The sequence below is a fragment of the Hylaeus anthracinus genome, unplaced genomic scaffold (genome assembly GCF_026225885.1).
Source record: "Hylaeus anthracinus isolate JK02 unplaced genomic scaffold, UHH_iyHylAnth1.0_haploid 11982, whole genome shotgun sequence".
Classification (NCBI taxonomy): Eukaryota; Metazoa; Arthropoda; class Insecta; order Hymenoptera; family Colletidae; genus Hylaeus; species Hylaeus anthracinus.
In genome coordinates, this window is record NW_026534330.1 from 3,621,821 (window position 1) to 3,638,760 (window position 16,940).

Genomic DNA, 16,940 nt, shown 5'->3' on the forward strand with positions numbered 1-16,940 from the left:
TCATCGATTAGTGGCATTTCTCGCTGCCAAATCTCAACACTGAACATTGTTACACAAACTACTTTTTGTAAGGCATACACACTAAGACTGCCTAGGCTGGATCAGGTTACTAGGTTGTTGCCTCCATCTCCTTCGGACGACGTTCAATTTTTTCAAATAGAACTGCAGGGTCGATCGATTAATGCCATACATCTCTGATGCCTGAGTGGTGCTAACCCCCTGCTGCAATATTGCCTCCAGGGACATTTTAACGGAGTCTAAGCTATACTTTCTGCCCTGTTTGTTTGCCAGCGAATTAAGCAACGCGCCTACGTCAACGTCTGGGCGTGGCCGCCTCGTGTTCGGACCTTTTTTACATTCGAGGAAATGGGACGCCCAGACGGCACCACCACCACCACCACCCAAATTCCCTCTCGACCGAGACCGCGCTCCCGCCCCCCCACCTGCAACGAGGAAACCCAAGCTAGTGTCGGCCAATCATTGCACGGCCCGGTTTATACTTAAAACAAATAAACGAAACGATCGCGAGGAATAAGCTAGAGTTCACCAATTAACGAGTCCCTTTCATCCTGTTATCAAAGTATTTTCAAAAATTCGAACCTACAAGAAGAACGATCTCCTCGTTATCGGTAACATGCCAGGGTAGAAAGCTCTGCTTCGATCCAAAGTTTCTTCTGGATGGAAGTATTGCCACTATCGTTTCGTATCCATCATACAATTCGTTTAGATATCACATATAGTTCACACGGTATATTAAAAATTAATTTCGGGAGAAATCTGAGCAACATGAATTTGAGGTGTATGCGAAATTTGAAATCAATTCGCATCGTGTAACTTCGCGAATATACCCTGTATTTCTCTACATTACTAGCCAAACGGAACCATCGTTTAAATAAAAATGTGTATGTTTATGCAAACTTACCAGGATGTTGGGAGGGGTCGTGGGACGGTCCCGCTCTGTTATTATCCTGTTCCATTTCGTTTAGGTCATTCATATCGTCATCTAGTGTCAGGTCTTCGACGCTCTCCTCCGGGTCTTCGAGATACTCAGATTTTGGTTCGATCAGATTATCATTTGGCTCAGGCTTTTCCAAGGGTAGCTGTGCAAAGAAACATTGGGCATTTTATAAATTAATTTCTTCGCTACTTCGGATAGTATCGGTAGAAAAATTGATCCACATGCTGAGAAAAAAGGAAGAATTATTGTATCGCACCGTTTCCGCACTATGAGATCAAATTGAAACGGAACCAAATAGTAGGATAAAGTACGACGTTCGTTAATTTACCAACGCGCGAAAGAAACAGAACGCTAGGATAACTGCCTCCATTATACGTTGGTAATCGATCGACGAGGTTACGCTGAGAAATCGATATTAAATTTCACAACATTTACCTGTAACATCTCGTCCGCTGGTTTCGTCAGCTGTGTCATTAAAGCTGACCTGCCAAGCGTGTCTGTGGGGTCTGCGTGCACTTTTTCGTCAGCAACGGGCGCGATTCCTAACGCAGGAACGCCCATTTGCTGGGGCATGTCGCTGGAATTCGAGGCTTCGTGATTTTCTATAGTATCTTCACCGACGCTTCTTCTTCTAAACCTCTTTCTTTTTCTTGAAGTTGGACTTTGCGAGCCCTCTCTGCAAAAGTAAACAAGAAACGATTCATTTAAAATACTATCAATGTTATGTAGCATAAAATTTGTCGTCTATTTTCAACATTCTTACCTTGAGGAGAGACCCTTAGGTAGTTGGGGACTGCTCGACTCTTCAAGCAGGTCCCCTACGGAACCTTGTGCCATAGGAGGAACCGCCTGCCTAGGAACTTTGTTCTTTTCTATTGTAAGACCGGAAGACGCATGTGGAATGTCTAACGACGGGGCTGTTGCTTGCGGGACGACCTTCTGTTGTCTCGTGTCCGTCTTACTGCTACCACCTGTTTTACTTTCTGAGAGACCCTTTATCTGTAGAGATTCCGCGGCCTTAAGAAGTGCTGCCAATTGGTCTTGGGAGATGTTTACTTCTCCCCTGTACATGTAGTCCATCATCGCTTTTAATTCTTTGAACTTAACATCTTTTAATATGAAAACAGGATGCTTGTCATAGTGTTCGCTGAGGAGGCCCTATAATGAAAACAAAATATTTCGAATATTAAATTATTTCCTTCTCAAAGTTCAAACTATTTTTTGTAAAAGTTATAATTCGTTATAAAAATGCTCAAAAATGTAAATGGCGATGTCGGTTTACGGATTTAATGATTACTGAATTCTTCGAGCATCAAATCCTAAATGCAACGCAAAAACTCAAAGTGTAACTAATGTGAGAACAAACAAAACAATAAGTATAACGAGGATATTAATAATTAGTGTGAATTAGATGCATTTTCCATTAGGCTAAGCTTAGTTTTGAATGTGGCAATTTATTAGCGAATAGAATTTAATTCCATCATCCAAGCTCAAATTGCTGAGGCACTGCCTCTTCAAACACCCCCACCCATGCCAGGGTAAAATCCCAGGGCAAGTGCCCTGGAAATCAGCCATCTTGCTTTCTCTGTATTGATCACGAGGAACCAGGAGGGGGTTTGGGCTTTCACTCCCCCTGCCTCTCAGGCATCTGCCCAGGCAGCGTTCAACAAGGGCAGCCATCTTGTTTCAATTTCAGGTTCCCCCTATTCACCAGTTTGAATTCCAGTATTTGCTACAGATCCTAACCATGCTTAGCCAATAGAAATAGGAAAACTTATAACCAAAGTTTTAGCTCGAAACTTCTCGTATTTTCTATACGTGTGAAAAACGTTTGCTTTCTAGCAAATAATACCAAGAACGTATCTATACTTTTTTTACGTAAATTTCATATCAACATAAAGTGACATCTTATACAAATTAAATATCTAATCATTTTTTATTTGAAATTAAACTCTATGCACCGTTTAACCGCGAGAGGAACATTACGTGTACAGTCGAATCAATAAAAAAAAAAAAAGCAATATATATTAGTAACAGACACATGAAGAATAAACTCACCTCAAAATAGGGACTGCACGCGGAAAGAACTACCTTATGGGCCTTTAAGTATTTCCCCTCCGCCGCGAGAGTGCAATCAACCAGCGTCCCGCTTTCGAGAAGCGTGTCGAAATTCTGTATGAGCGTACTTTGATGATTATTCCACCTAAGGCAGAACTGCTGGTCGTCTTCCATTTTTTCTTACAGTTTCCTCTTTTCTGTACAAGCAGAAAAAACACCGTGGCGATGAGCAGACGGAAAGAGCCGTTGTTGTACAATATCGACCGAGCCTAATGCTATCTAGCTTTTCTACGCCCGATTAACGTGAACATCGAGCCGGATGATTCGAAAATACACGGAAGAAGTGATAAGTTTTAACTATGTTCGTGATCGATACGCAGCTGCGGTAAAAGCTCCGCAAGGAAGCACCGAAGCTTCCAAAATGGCCGTACGATGCAAGCGCGTCGGTCGAATCGGTCTTCTGGCCTTTTCCTTTGTGCGTGTCCTCATAACGGTAATGGACGATTTGGTGGGGATGATGCAGGAGGACGCGCAAGCATCACGCATGCGCAGCTGCGCCCGAGCTGCGCGCTTGACTTGCGCACTGGCTCGAGGCCCCTGGAAGTCAGGGGCGTCTGCTGGATTCACCGGTACCCTAACGATAATACCGAACCACGGAAAAATCTAACGCGATAAATCGATTACGTGAGACCAACTACGAAGGTACATTTTTAATTCGATAGACAAATTCGACATTACCGAGTTACTACTTTGAAAAGCTTGAAAATTACAAGCATAACAGTTTGAATAATGTTTAAATTATGTAAGTACCGATTTCAAAATTCTTTTCGATCGATGAAAATTGTCTAGTGTAACTATACCTGAATGACAAACGTATATCATCATATATAAGTAGACGACATCAAAAAACGTGAACGACAGAAACGAAATTTATTACGATAATTAGGAAACTACATTTAAGTCCGTGATACAGGGCGAAATGTAACAGTTCACGTCACCCAAGTTTACATCATTGACGCGCAATAAAACGGAAAATCGATTACTCGCCTCACATGCGCAACGCGTAAGTTTCAGCCGCGGTTGGGGTGGGGTACAGGGACGAGTATACGCGTGTAGAGATTAATACGAAATAAAGCGAAGAGCATTCACTGCTTACACGCGATTGCATAATCTATTTATATTGTTATCTCGAATCGAATGTTACGTCAGATGGCGCCGGGCAACGTGTGTGAAACAAAACAAATTAGCGACAGATAATTTTTTCAATCACATCTACCGACCGGCGAAAAAGAACGATGCACTTTCCTCACACCGCCCCCGGAAACCACGAGAGGAGAGGAGACGTGGATCGCAATATGGCCGTCTGCGAGGTCGCGCCCGGACAAAATGGCGATAGAAGAAAAGCTCGCAAGGAAAAATATACAATCTAAAATTTTTCGGCTATATTGAAATTTCCCATTAAAAGTACCGCCTGGACAACACACGAAAATCGCAAACGTTTACTTAATCGGGAAATTTCATTAGAGTAATAGCACAGTCAAGCTGGTATTTCTCAAAAGTATATAGAGGATCCGCCCGCGCCATGTCACCCCACCTTAAGATTTTCCGGAATTTTCTCCCAAGCTCTGACGAAACACTCAAATATAACGAATAACTAACTACGTGTTGTAACACTCACCTAATAAGGAGTATAAAACAATCTAATATCACAGCAACGGATCGATGAAAAGTGAAAAACTGCGTAAGCGTCCAAGCTCGGCGTGCGCCTCGAGCGCTGCCCTTTTCAACAATGGCGTAGCACAACGCCTGCTAGGCTTGCCTGTACATCGACCGTCAGAGAGCGCAGGCTTCCCCGGAAGAGGGCACGAGAGAAGAAAAAACGAAGGAAACTATCGAGCATGCGCTCTATTCCCGTAAGCTATGATGTCTCGTCGTGATTGGAAATCGCAACTAGAGGACGCTGCAGATAAAACGGCTTCTCTATTTTGATTTGATAATATACGCCTGCATGAAGCTTGATGTGAAATTTAACGTTACATGAAAATAACTTCAACTATTTTCTTATGAATAAAAATGCTGTATCTTACAGTAAACAGTAATCGATGAAAATGGTAATTGACTACGTAGTGGGAAAATTTTTGCAAATAAAATACACTAGTCGGCTTAACCATATTTTATCGAACATAATTAACTTCTGTCGTAGTATCACGGTAACGAAACGTTTGGAAAGCTAATCGTTTATAAACAAAACTAGCCGATTTATAAAACTAGAGAAGAGGCGTCAATTTTATTATCACACATAAAACACATAGCGTCACAATTCTACCATCACGAAAGAAATAAACAGGTAAGAAGACATGTGTATGTAAACACACTTGTATGCGCATTCAATGAAAAGGAATAAATTAAACAAAAAAAAAAGTACAAAGTTACTTCAACGTCATTAACCGGCCCTGGACCTCAACCTGGCACGCGTACGTAATGGCCGACTCCGTAGACTCGGCCAAGGCAAAATGGCGAAAACTCCCGAAAACGCGCTTGGAAAACTTCTATGTACGAACAAGTTTGTAATGCATCTGAACCTCGCAACAAACACTTCCACGCAAAATTTCGAACATCGTTATCCTAAGTTCTCTCATGCTCGTGCGACACGCTTGTACGACAAAACCGCGTTATTGTTGGCATCGTGAGGCGACCTGATTTTCCCAAAACTTTTCGCAGTGATAGAAACACAATCCGAAGAAAAAATTAACTAGAACGCAAGTCAAAATACATATTCGTGCGTTACTCACCTCTATTGGCACAGTCTAAATATCACACGAGGAAACCTTGGAAAACTACACGTCCCGTCCTCAGCGTACACTAACCGAGCGTCGTGGATTCTTTTTACACAATGGCCGTGGTGCTACGCGTTAACGATCGACCCGCTCTGCGAGGGGATAGCCGGGTATGCACAGAAACAGTATGCCCCTTGTGGGGAGACGCGGCGCAGAAGAGGAAAATCAGTGTTCTGCGCATCCAGGCACGAATAGTGGGGCAAAAGAGAACGGCCGTCTAGCGCAGGGTCGTCGATAGATTTTTAGAACCTAGTGACTATTTTTACGCGGCATAATAGCGAACACCTCTTGATATCCTGAAAAATACAAAGTAATATTCGATGTCTTTCGTTACACAATCAGTCCGTAAAACGACAATTTACGTTGAATAGTTTCTGCCAATCAGAATAAATATATCGACCAGCGATGTATACACCGCGCGTAATTCAAACTTGTATCGATAAAAGATCCTTTGAAACGTTGACACTCGATAGGCGTTATTAGTTGTGACAATTTTCAATACATCGATCAAACCTTTACAACGAGAAAAGGTTAGCAAGCCGCGAAGAGATAAAATTGATACAATCCTGATTTTTGCCGGTGTAACGTCATGGCAAACCGTAAAGGTAGGGGTTCGCGAGAACGTAGTGGGGAGTAAGGCTGATTTCCGTTGAGGGGCGCGTTTATCGTATAGCGCAGCCGAAGCGACAGGCGGGAGAGGCGAAAGGCGGCGCAGGAGAAGTGGAAAGCCGGGAAGAGAGAGCCGACGAAGGGAAGAATCGGGGTCCACAACAAAATCGCTTAATCGCTTTGCGCCACCGTCCGCAACGGAACACAACGGAACACGGGCTGTCCGCCGCCATCACGGTGCCCCCTAGTGTGCATTTATGTCTTTCTCTTTCTCCTTCTCCTTCCCCTTGTCCGTCTCTCTCCGTGATTCGCTACGCCACTTCGTGCCGCGACGTTTTCACGGGCAAACCGAGAGAGTGACAGCTGCCAGTCGTCAGCGCGGTACGTGCTTTACGCGGCGACTGACAATCATTCGTGTGTCATCGCGTGTATACGCGTTTTGTGAGAATTCCTCGTAAAATATCGTCTCGTGCGTGGTCGTGTGCATACATCGAGTGTCATAACTACAGCAAAAGTGAGTGTCTCCCGCGAACCTTGGCACAGAGTTGCCAAGAATCGGCTCAACTTTTTCTCCAGTGGTGATTTTGTTCGTGCGTCCGGTTGTCATGGTAAGGTAAGTGCAACGATAGAGTTTCATCGTTCAGTTTATTTATAAACATCGTCAAACAACACTTTCGTTTGATAGTAAATAGACACGTAAACGTTTCTATAGTTTCCGTGACTCATTTCGACGTAATAGGGATCTAAAAGAGTATTCAAGCGTAAGTAATACGGATTCTCGAGTCAATAAAATGCTTTCCGGATTCGGTAGCTGATATTTCCGCGTCGCATTTACGCGTGCCCGCGCGTATTGTTTTGACTTTCGACTACTCCCGGTGTATCTCGCCCAGCTGGTCAGTTGGCGTGTGCGTACTCGTATAGGTGTGCGTGACAATGATCTACGACGTTTAACGACCTGTCGTACGAAGCGACGAATTAAACGACGTCCCTCCACGCGCACCTCGTGGCTTCTCCATGAGGATTTGGAACACTTGCCGCGTGCACGTTCGAAACGCTGTCGCCGATTACGGTAGGTCACGTGCACGATAACTGTCCAATAATCAACGATTACGTATGCGCAGGAAACACTTATTTAATGTTTGCGCGCGTTACATAGCTAAACACAAGGAAAACATAACTACTATATCATTTTCGCGTGTAGTTGCTCGTAGATTGAATCCTAGAATATTTCGAATAGTTGATTATCGTTTAGTTGTCAACGTTCACGCGTATTCGAGTAGGTTATGTTTAGAATAATAGAAAGTGATTTCCGTAAAGCTTTTGCAGACACTGTATTTTATAGTGATACATAAGCGAACGTATAATGTTTAAGGTAAAGACGTGCTAGCGCGATCAATTGTTCGAAGGATTTTCTCTTTAACGTTACCAATGGATGATTGCGAAAGGAAGGAACGGGAAAGGAGAGAGTAAACGGAGGCGAGCTATCTAGCTAAGATAATGAGAATCGTCGAAACCGTACGACGATGTTTTATATTTACGACACAAAACCGTGGGTACAAATGCGCATTGTTTATCGACTTATTGGTAAACGGTTTACAAAAATCAATCGATGACAATCGTACGTAACTGGTACGAGTATTTCGTGCACCTGAGATTTTCTCTGCGATCGTACAGCAACCAACGGTTTACCTATACATTGTGCTCGCGGTGCCGATGATAAAGAGAAATGCTGCCTAGAAAGCAGGTCTTGACTGAATCTAGGCCACCCTGATGGCGCGTGCACATTCTCCACAATTTTACTGTTCCTTCTCTCGGCCTTGCCGCGTTCGTAACCATCGAGAGAACTGCACCTTTTCTCTTCTTTTCTAGTTCTCCCTCTCTTTACCACCTCTCTATCCCTTCCATTGCATCTCCGTTCTTCTCTCTCCCTTCCTATTTTTTCTTAGAACGATTCAAGGATCGTGTTCCGGAGGACGACCGGCTACAACAGAGATAAAAACGAACGTTTGAATCACTCTCGGTTATCGATAATACTAGCAAGGCATATTTAAAAAGTCGCGGATATTTTCGACGATTTATCGTTGACAAGATTAATTACCGTCAACCGCCAGCAAATATTCGAACATATATTCGCCACATGGCGATGCATCTAAAAAGTATCGGTAGGATACATGGGAAGAGGTGTAGAAATCACGGGACCATTTTTATTCACGCATCAAAAGTATCGATTTCACATTATCTATGGCAACACGTTCTTGCAGATGTGAGAGATTAATCGAAAACGAGAACGATATACCATTTGTTTATGTATTGAACGTTTTTATTGCGTCATTTCGACGAATACGTTCAGTTTCGTGTCGATACACGATCATTGTAATAGTATCTTGTAGCGTCGTTAAAAGAAAACCACGAAGAGATCGACGATTTTCTCGAGAGGCCGCGAGCGGAATCGCGTGTATATGACTGACAGTGGGGCGATCGAGAGCGACCTAGAAAGGTTTCAAAAGACATTTTCCCGTTCACCCACGTATAAAGCTGCCCTCTCGCCGCAAAAGCATAGAGCCACATAACGCGAAACCTCGTATAGTAATTGAGGTGGCAGAAGGGAGGAAGGAGAGAGAGGGAGGGAGGAAGCGAAAAAGTGCTCGTGCAAGTGTTAAGAACAGAGATAGGAGGAATGACAGGTAATGGACGCAAAGGAAGACAGGAAAGAAAGAGAACGCGGGTAAATGCATATTTCTCTAGATAGGCTGTACGTATCGCGCGAGTATAGATGCATACTGGTTTGCATGTGTGCATGACCGTACCGCGCGCGCATAGGAACAACGGAAAGTATGGAGCATAATACGGAGAAAACGCTGGTAAAAGGAAAGAGGCCTCTCTGCCTGCCTTTCCAATCGAATCGAACGCCCCTCTCGCCTTTGTCATTTTCTCTTTGTCCTCGTTTTCAGCTCTACCGTTCTCTCGGACAGTTCTCCACCATTTTTCTCTATTTTCTATCCGTCTTCTTCGACGCTGCACGGACTGACTCAGCAACGGAAGAAGTATGGAAGGAGGACGAAGGCAAGAAATTTCTCTTGCTTCGCTCGAACTCCTCTTCTTTTCCTCCCTTCACCCTTTGACTTCCCTCGTAGCATCCTGTCTACCACCCTAACCTCGCTTCTTTCTTGCGTTTCGATCTGCCTCTACCCACCTTTTCCTTCTCCTTCCTGCCTCCTTACCTCGCTACCACCTTCACCTCCATATCCACCACCACCACCACCACCACCACCACCGCAGCTCTTCCTTCTTCTCCGTCACCTCCTCCGCTCGGTCGTTGGTTCGTTCGTTCGTTCGTTCGTCGTCGTTGGCGTCGTCTCCTGCTTCGCCTTCGTCTCCTCTTACTCCCCCGAACCGCTCTTTTCCGCTGCCAACCCTCTTGCCTTTCTCTCCCTACTCTCTTCCTCGTTCCTCGTCCCGCTCCGCACATCCTGTTTCTTTAATACGACCGAGACGTGAGAGGAAAAAGGAAAGACGGACAAAGACAGATGGCGCAGGGGATACAGAAGAACGAGATTCGAGAGAGGGAACTTTGTTGCTCGATTTTTCTCGCGTTTTTCTTTCTTCGAGTTACTTACGTAAAAAGCTTCTATATTTAAATCAATATTAATTCGCGCGGTTTATGTACTATTTTTACGTCTATCGATCGAGATACTCGTTGTTTGAAACAACGTCGAAGAGAACGGCGGTTGTTAGGATTTTTTACAAACACCTGAACGCTTCGAGAGCGGTAAAAGGAGAAAGGTATTCGAACGACGATCGACGAAAAAGAGTTACTCCAACTTGGAGTTCACGCGAGCGTTGAATCCCTGTGATTAGACGAATCCATATAATCTCGTAATCGAAATGACGAGTATAGTTATCGAAATATTCATTTTCATCGAACGTGTTCTCGCATGCAGAAAACGATCGTTCGTTTAGTTCCTTCTCGTTGCTATCTCAAAAAAAAAAAGCAGTTTCGCCTCATCTTCTTTCTCTCGCCAACCTTTTCCCTGCTGTTCCTTCTTTTTCTCCCCTTAGATTCTCGCTCGCGTTCCCCTTATCTCCGGAGTTTCTCATTGTCTGAAAGGGCCATCTGTCCCCCGGCTTTTTCATCCTCCGCTTTCATCCCTCCGTTGTACACGAGCACACAAAGAGACTCTCTTATCCGTCGTTCGCCACCCTCTCTTCACCCTTTCTCCAGCTCTCCCTTCTTCGCCGTAGTTTCCGTTCGGTCGACTACTCCTGCGCATCCGCGTTGCTCCTTTCTCCTTCCTTGGAAACTTCGCCAGGCTCCTTCGGCGACCAGCGGGATCCACTATCGATGTAACTATCGAGAAAATACTTTGAAATAATACCACGAATTACAAATTTCGGACGATAACGTCTCGTTATCGTACAGTTAGTTTGCCACGCGTAAGGAATCATACTTTTTCGTAGTACAAACGACGCGACGAGAGGAAAAAGCTTTTCTTTGACGATACAAACGATAGTTGTTCGTTGATGGTGTATCCGAATGAGAAATAAAAAAAGTTTGCGCACCCTTGTAGCTACATACAGAGAAAAAAGATCCCTCTAGGCAAGCCACGTGCGACCTTGGGCAAGTCCACGTCACCCTCTTACGTTGCACCCTCCGAAGGGACGGAACCCTGATCACGTGGATCTCGGGGGTGGTTTTCAACCCTCGTTTATCCTTCCTCTATAAGAATAGAATAGAGAGGAGCACAGGACGTCGGACGATGGACGATGAAACGCGCGGCGAGTTGCTCTCGGATGTTATATATTCTACGCAGCGCACAAATTTCACTCCGGTAACTGTGCGTACGCGCATTTTCATGTTTTTCGTTTAAAACGAGCCTAGACGTTGCTCTCCACTTCATTATTGGAGAAAAAACTGACAATGTTAGAAGATATCTATTTCCAACAAACTTGACGTTGATCTATCGTGTACTAAAACTTCTGTAACTAAACTCGTATTTATGCGGGTCGATCAACGAGAAGAGCTTCGGAATTAGCCACGTCAGTCGTCAACTTACCGCGAGCACACTTCCTGTTTTCCCCTCCGATGGCCTTCGTATATATCCAGGGATTCTTTTAGCGTGAACCTTTCTACGATGGATTTCGAGAGAACGTCGATAATAGGACTATCGAAAGCAGTATCTACTTCGATATAGACCCGTGTCTTTCCTTTCCCCTTTCTTGCGTCTCCACGTGTCGGTTCCTCCGCTCTCCTCCAGTTCCAGTGAAATTGGCGTTTCCGGGTCCGTCTCCTCCCCCCCCGTATCGACGGCTACGTTTCTTTCTCCACTCCTTTCCTGCCCTTCGAAACCAGCTGCGTATACAGCGTATACGGAGTCGTAGTTGGAGTCGGAGGAAAATGGCGGGAGGTAAAAGGTGGTCGGAAGAACGGAGCCGAGACTCCGACTATATACGACTACTCTTCCAAGTGGTAGGGCGAAGGGGAACAGGTGAGAGGCCGAGAGAGCCCGGTTCTCTCGGAAAGGTGAACGGAGAGAAACGAAGAAACGAAGGGCATTTGGAATGCGGTACTGTTATGCCTTACGGTACAGACAGGACGGAAATTAGGACTGCTACAACTTGTCTCGATCACCGATCGTTACTCCCTCGTCTTCGTAGCCAGACTTCTTCCCCTTATCATTTTTCCTCCAACCCTTTAACAGTTTAACCCGTCTGGGAGTCGCTAGCGGCGATACGAGATTCGCAGTGTTTAACGCGTCTGGAAAGAGCTCGCGGTAATGCGTTGTTCGGACTGTGGGAAATACGCTCAAGAGAAAAATGTTTATCGTCTATTGTCGTGTACGGAGTGCTAGCCATAAATTTGAACCACGTTGCGTACCTACATGCCTTACATTCTATGTTTTTTCTGTTGTCTAAACCGTTACGTCCTCTCAGTCCGATTAGAAAAATATCCTCGCTGGACGCCAACGTCTTTACGAACAGGCTGCGCGCAGTCATATTTCCCTCCGATATTTCGTTATCATTACATCGATAGAACCGTTGTTCGCGTCTACGATCGGTTCAAGGATGCCTCGACGGAGCGGTGTTATCGATTACTTTCAATCTCACGGGATACGAAAAACGTCAGTGTATTACCGTAAATCGATATCGACGTCGTTTCGATGACGGAGCGTGTACTTGCAGAGAGAGTCGATAGAAAGCGTCGTTGAAACGTTCATCTCTAAAGGACAGGTTGGTACCGCCGCGGATACGAATCGAAACGAACCTCTTGCTGTATTATTCTTCTCCGTATCCTCCTGTCCCTCGAAGCCACATTTTGTTTAACGCGACTTCCTCGCATACGGTCTCTTATTCCCGATAAAAATAGATGCTACGTACCTTGCTCAGACATTGTGTCAAGTAATCCGATCGGAATACGAGCACAGGTCAGATAATTACAATTACTCCGGAGAGAACGGTCGAAAGAAGCATGGACGAAAAACATTACCGTTTCACCCGTTCTCCGTTCCACGACAACCGCAGGTCAGTTTGGTTATGACGATTAAATGGATCGACACCGTTGGCGTCGCGCCACAAATGAAACAAACGGATGAAATACAGAAAACAAACAAGATGCTAAAGTAGACGAGAGCGTTTCACATCGGAACGAAAAGTTAAACGTGTAATATAAAGAAATGACCGCATCGAGATTTGGTTTGCAGTCGCAACGTTGTTCAGAAAGGATCGTCGGTCCGTTTCAAAAACGGCTCGAGGATCGGTAGCCACTGCGAAGGCAAAGGTCGACGCTAGTTTATGTAAAGCCCGGCCCGGTAGCGATGCAAATTTGATTAGTCCCGCGTTTTATCATCCAACATCTATACGGAAGAAACACGAACACAGAAACGAACCGGAGAAAACAGTTTCTGGAAGATTTCAGAGCTGGTTCCTTGGAAACGCGGATCTGCGATGGAAACGGGCACAAGGCGAGGAGGAGGGGAAAGTCGTTTCCGCTTACGTTTTCCCGGAGAAAGAGCTGGTTGGTCGTCTCGAGGACGGTACGACGAAAGGAAAAAGTCCGGGAAGAGTCGAGGAAGAACGTCGATAACGTTGGAAAAACGTAAAACGCGCACCGGCAAGGAGAAGGAAACGCGCGTAGTATAGGGAGTGGAAGAGAGGACGGAGAGAGAGAGAGAGAGAGAGAGAGAGAGAGAGAGGGTAGCGCACAGCTTCCCATCGAGCGAGAGAAGGGCGTAGCAGAGATGAGTGGAGAGGAAAGAGGAGGATGAGACTACGGGAGAGGAGAAAAAGAGAGAAGGGTGGTGGCGGAGACCGTGGAAGAAAAGGGGGCCACGAGAAAATAGCGTCTTCGTCGTAGGGAGGGAACGAGGGAACGAGTAAATGGAGCCAACGCGCGGAGAAAGAGGGAACGGGAGACGTCGGAGGGTCGAGAAAGAAACGATGAAACGACCGAGGGACAAAGAGGGCGGGAGAAAAGAAAAGAAGAAGATGGAACGAGAACGATACCAGGGGGTAGATGAAGGGGGAGGTGCGCGGCAGGCGCGCTCGTCTACTCCACGAATGGCAGAGAGACAGACGGGAAAAAGAAAGAGGATGGGATCCGAGGGAGGCGAGGTGAAATTGGACACAAAAAGCTCGAAGAAAAATTGAGATGAATCGTGGAAGGGAACGTCGGGGAAGGGAGGATTCTCTGAAAGGGAGAGACCAACGCAGTGTCCTTCTTCGAGGCCGCGAAAGAAAGCGTGAACGTCGCTTTCGAGGGATGAGCGTCGTCCGTTGATGCGATATTTCTTGCCGATTTCCAAACGCGCTCGCCCGATATACTTACGCGCTAGCGGTCATCTAGGCTCATTAGGGATTCGACGCCTCTCGACACGAACGCGTAATGTAAGTGAACGTTACTGGCCACAGAGTGAAACGACTCGACATTCCAGATAGAAAAATCGCACTTACTTTTTTTCGTTCGTATGACTTTTAAATAGCACGTTTTTACTTGAGAGGGATTCTTCGGAAAAACAAGGAAGTGTTTGTAATTACTTCGACTCCATTCTTAAAAGATTTTGGACGCCGCTGTTATACATCGTTCCGATCAATGGTGGCTATATCTCAGATCATTACATTACGCTCGTACGTCATTCGGTCCCTCACGTACGCTTGTTTTCGCGTCCACGGTTGCCTCGCTGCTCGTTTAACGTCACGCGCTCCAAAGTAGTTTACAGTCGCCCCACTCTTTCACGGTCAACGTTTCACATATGTTTCGCGCGCTTTTTCCTTCACTCGTCCAATTCATGGATCCAAAAGATGAGTACAACTTTTGCATGGAAAAAGAAATATCGAAATTGATCGAAATTTGAATTCGAAACAAACGAATAAAAGTCTCGTCGTGCAATCGAGTAATCTTCGTTATCCATTATTTGAATCAAATCTTACTCATCTTTGGTAAATTCCTTGCGTGCGTTGTAGTCGTTGTGGCGCGGCGTGCGTGTGGTTGTTTTGCTCTTCGATATCAGTGAAAGTATCTGTGAAAATAGTTAAATGATTTCTACAGCGCATTCCAGAATCAAACGATCGAACAGTGTATTCTGCGAATAGAAATATAACAACAAAAAATGTTTCGTTGTCGTGTTACGTAATGAAATAAAGATATTCTTTCCAAAACACGTGGGAAATGAACTCTTTCCAAACGACATAAGCAAACCTAATTCAACAGCTTAACTTTGAAACAGCCTCTACACAATTCTAGAGAAACCGCGTAAAACTGTTTCGAGACCGGCAAACTCGCGCACGCGCAAAAGATCGACCGTCGAGAAAGCGTATCGATCGATTCGATCGGGTTGGCGATAGCGGTACAATCGATCAACGCGAAGCTCTCCGATGTATCGACAGCCCGCTCTTCTTTTTGACTCAGGTTCCAGCGCTGCTCAGGACTTTTCCAGAAACACCTGATGAATATTTCACATATTAGTAGTTTACATTCATTATCGATTCCTATCCAGTACCATGTTGATTTCCATCGCTTTGTTCGCGTATCGGTGACGCGATTCACGAAGAAGGAAAACGACGAAGGAAATCGATCGATCGTCTAACGTCTATTGGTCGTCATTCTACGTCCGTTATCGCGCATTATCAGTTTGTCTTGAAACGGTATACCAGTTAACCCAATTTCTAGATATCGGGCCGCGTACATTACAACGCGTGTATCCATACACAGTATCGTTGGACTCGTCGGGAATACGAAACTGGACGAAAGTACGCACGCGCGGTTAAAATATACGGTTAACGAATTGCAGGCAAAAACCGACAGGTAAATGCACCAGGTGCGCTCGTTTGCCGCCTCGCTCGTTTGCGACCTCCGCGCGAGTATGGACGGTAAACTCGAAGCAGTTCTCCATAAATAACAACCCTTTGAGTGTTAAATACTCTTGACCAAAGCAATCCTCGGGGATAGAATACCTGTACAGAATCCTTGGCGTCCTTCCTGGCACTCGATAGCGAAAGAATCGTTAGTATTTACATTTTCATCGCGTAAACAACGGCCTGAAGCGAGAACGAAAACGAAAGAGTCTGAGACGAACGGGACGAGAAGCGAAAAGAGATGAGACGAGAGCTTAAAGTTCTTGCGTTATCGGAACACGTCTAAGCAACTGATAAAAGTCCGTGTTCTTACGGATAGATAACGACGGAATGGCTTGTATAAAGAGTCACATAGATAGAGACAGATAAAGCACGATCCACAGAACAGGTGAATGTTACGAGACAGACCAACGCCCGAACTTCTTCGTTTGCTTTTGTGGTGTCGATTCGTGACGATACGTTCGTTCTCACCTGTAAATTTTCAACGAAAAATTAACGGACTTACGGTTCGCGAATAACACGGCTCGATTATCGCTCTTCCCTTTCGATTTCGTCTTTCCGGCCAGTCGAACGTCGCCCGCGCGCCTTATCGCGAACTCGAAGAACCTGGTGTCGGTCGTCGATCATCGTTGCCGCGAAAGTGTTTCCTGATTTCGTGCGAAACTCTTCTTCTTCGTGTACTTTGTGTTTCGTGTCCACGTTTCTTCCCATATTCAATCCGCAGAGATGGGCAAGATTTTATTCGAATAATAGACGACGTTCGTTTCATCGAACAGTTGTTCGGATAAGCTTTCATTCGTTCAACGTAAATATAGTATCGTTGTATAATCCAGATTATAACTTTTACTCGAATAAAATACCGAAAGCCGAATATCTTCATATTTCTTACTCGAATTTTGTATTCTGATCAAAATTGCGCCTGTCTCTGTCTTACCCATTGCCTCACCGGAAATACCTCACCTAACCGATTTCGCCAAGTACTTTTCTTCCGTCCACGTCACTTTGTGTTTCGTGTCCGTATTCTTCATGACCAGTCCTCGGAGATGGTCAAGTTTTCGTTGGAGGAATTAGTTGATCGAACGGTTTCTAATCCTTCCTTCGTTCGTCCGACCAAAAATATACAACTTGGA

The 16,940-nt window shown here is 45.1% G+C and overlaps 2 protein-coding genes across 30 annotated transcripts in view; one reads left to right on the forward strand and one right to left on the reverse strand.

Annotated features, from left to right (window-relative positions):
- LOC128886204 (longitudinals lacking protein-like) overlaps positions 1 to 5,969 on the reverse strand; it is a 56,804-nt gene extending 50,835 nt beyond the window's left edge. For 27 of the 28 annotated variants that reach the window (XR_008459781.1, XR_008459780.1, XM_054140889.1 and 24 more), the window contains exons 1-5: positions 5,809 to 5,969; positions 3,017 to 3,213; positions 1,722 to 2,116; positions 1,394 to 1,634; positions 923 to 1,100 (exon numbers count right to left, since the gene is read on the reverse strand). Coding sequence is in view for 26 of the 28 variants with exons in the window: in XM_054140889.1 (XP_053996864.1) it covers positions 923 to 1,100; positions 1,394 to 1,634; positions 1,722 to 2,116; positions 3,017 to 3,190 (988 nt within the window). In the remaining 2 variants the exon portion in view is untranslated. Of the gene's footprint in view, positions 1 to 922; positions 1,101 to 1,393; positions 1,635 to 1,721; positions 2,117 to 3,016; positions 3,214 to 4,694; positions 4,841 to 5,808 lie in introns of those variants that run through there. The other variant, XM_054140870.1, reaches the window with a different exon arrangement.
- Positions 5,970 to 6,468: 499 nt separating this feature from the next.
- LOC128886199 (probable serine/threonine-protein kinase DDB_G0282963) overlaps positions 6,469 to 16,940 on the forward strand; it is a 28,791-nt gene continuing 18,319 nt past the window's right edge. The window contains exon 1 of one of the 2 annotated variants that reach the window (XM_054140861.1): positions 6,469 to 7,070. Coding sequence is in view for 1 of the 2 variants with exons in the window: in XM_054140860.1 (XP_053996835.1) it covers positions 7,068 to 7,075 (8 nt within the window). In the remaining variant the exon portion in view is untranslated. Of the gene's footprint in view, positions 7,076 to 16,940 lie in introns of both variants that reach the window. The other variant, XM_054140860.1, reaches the window with a different exon arrangement.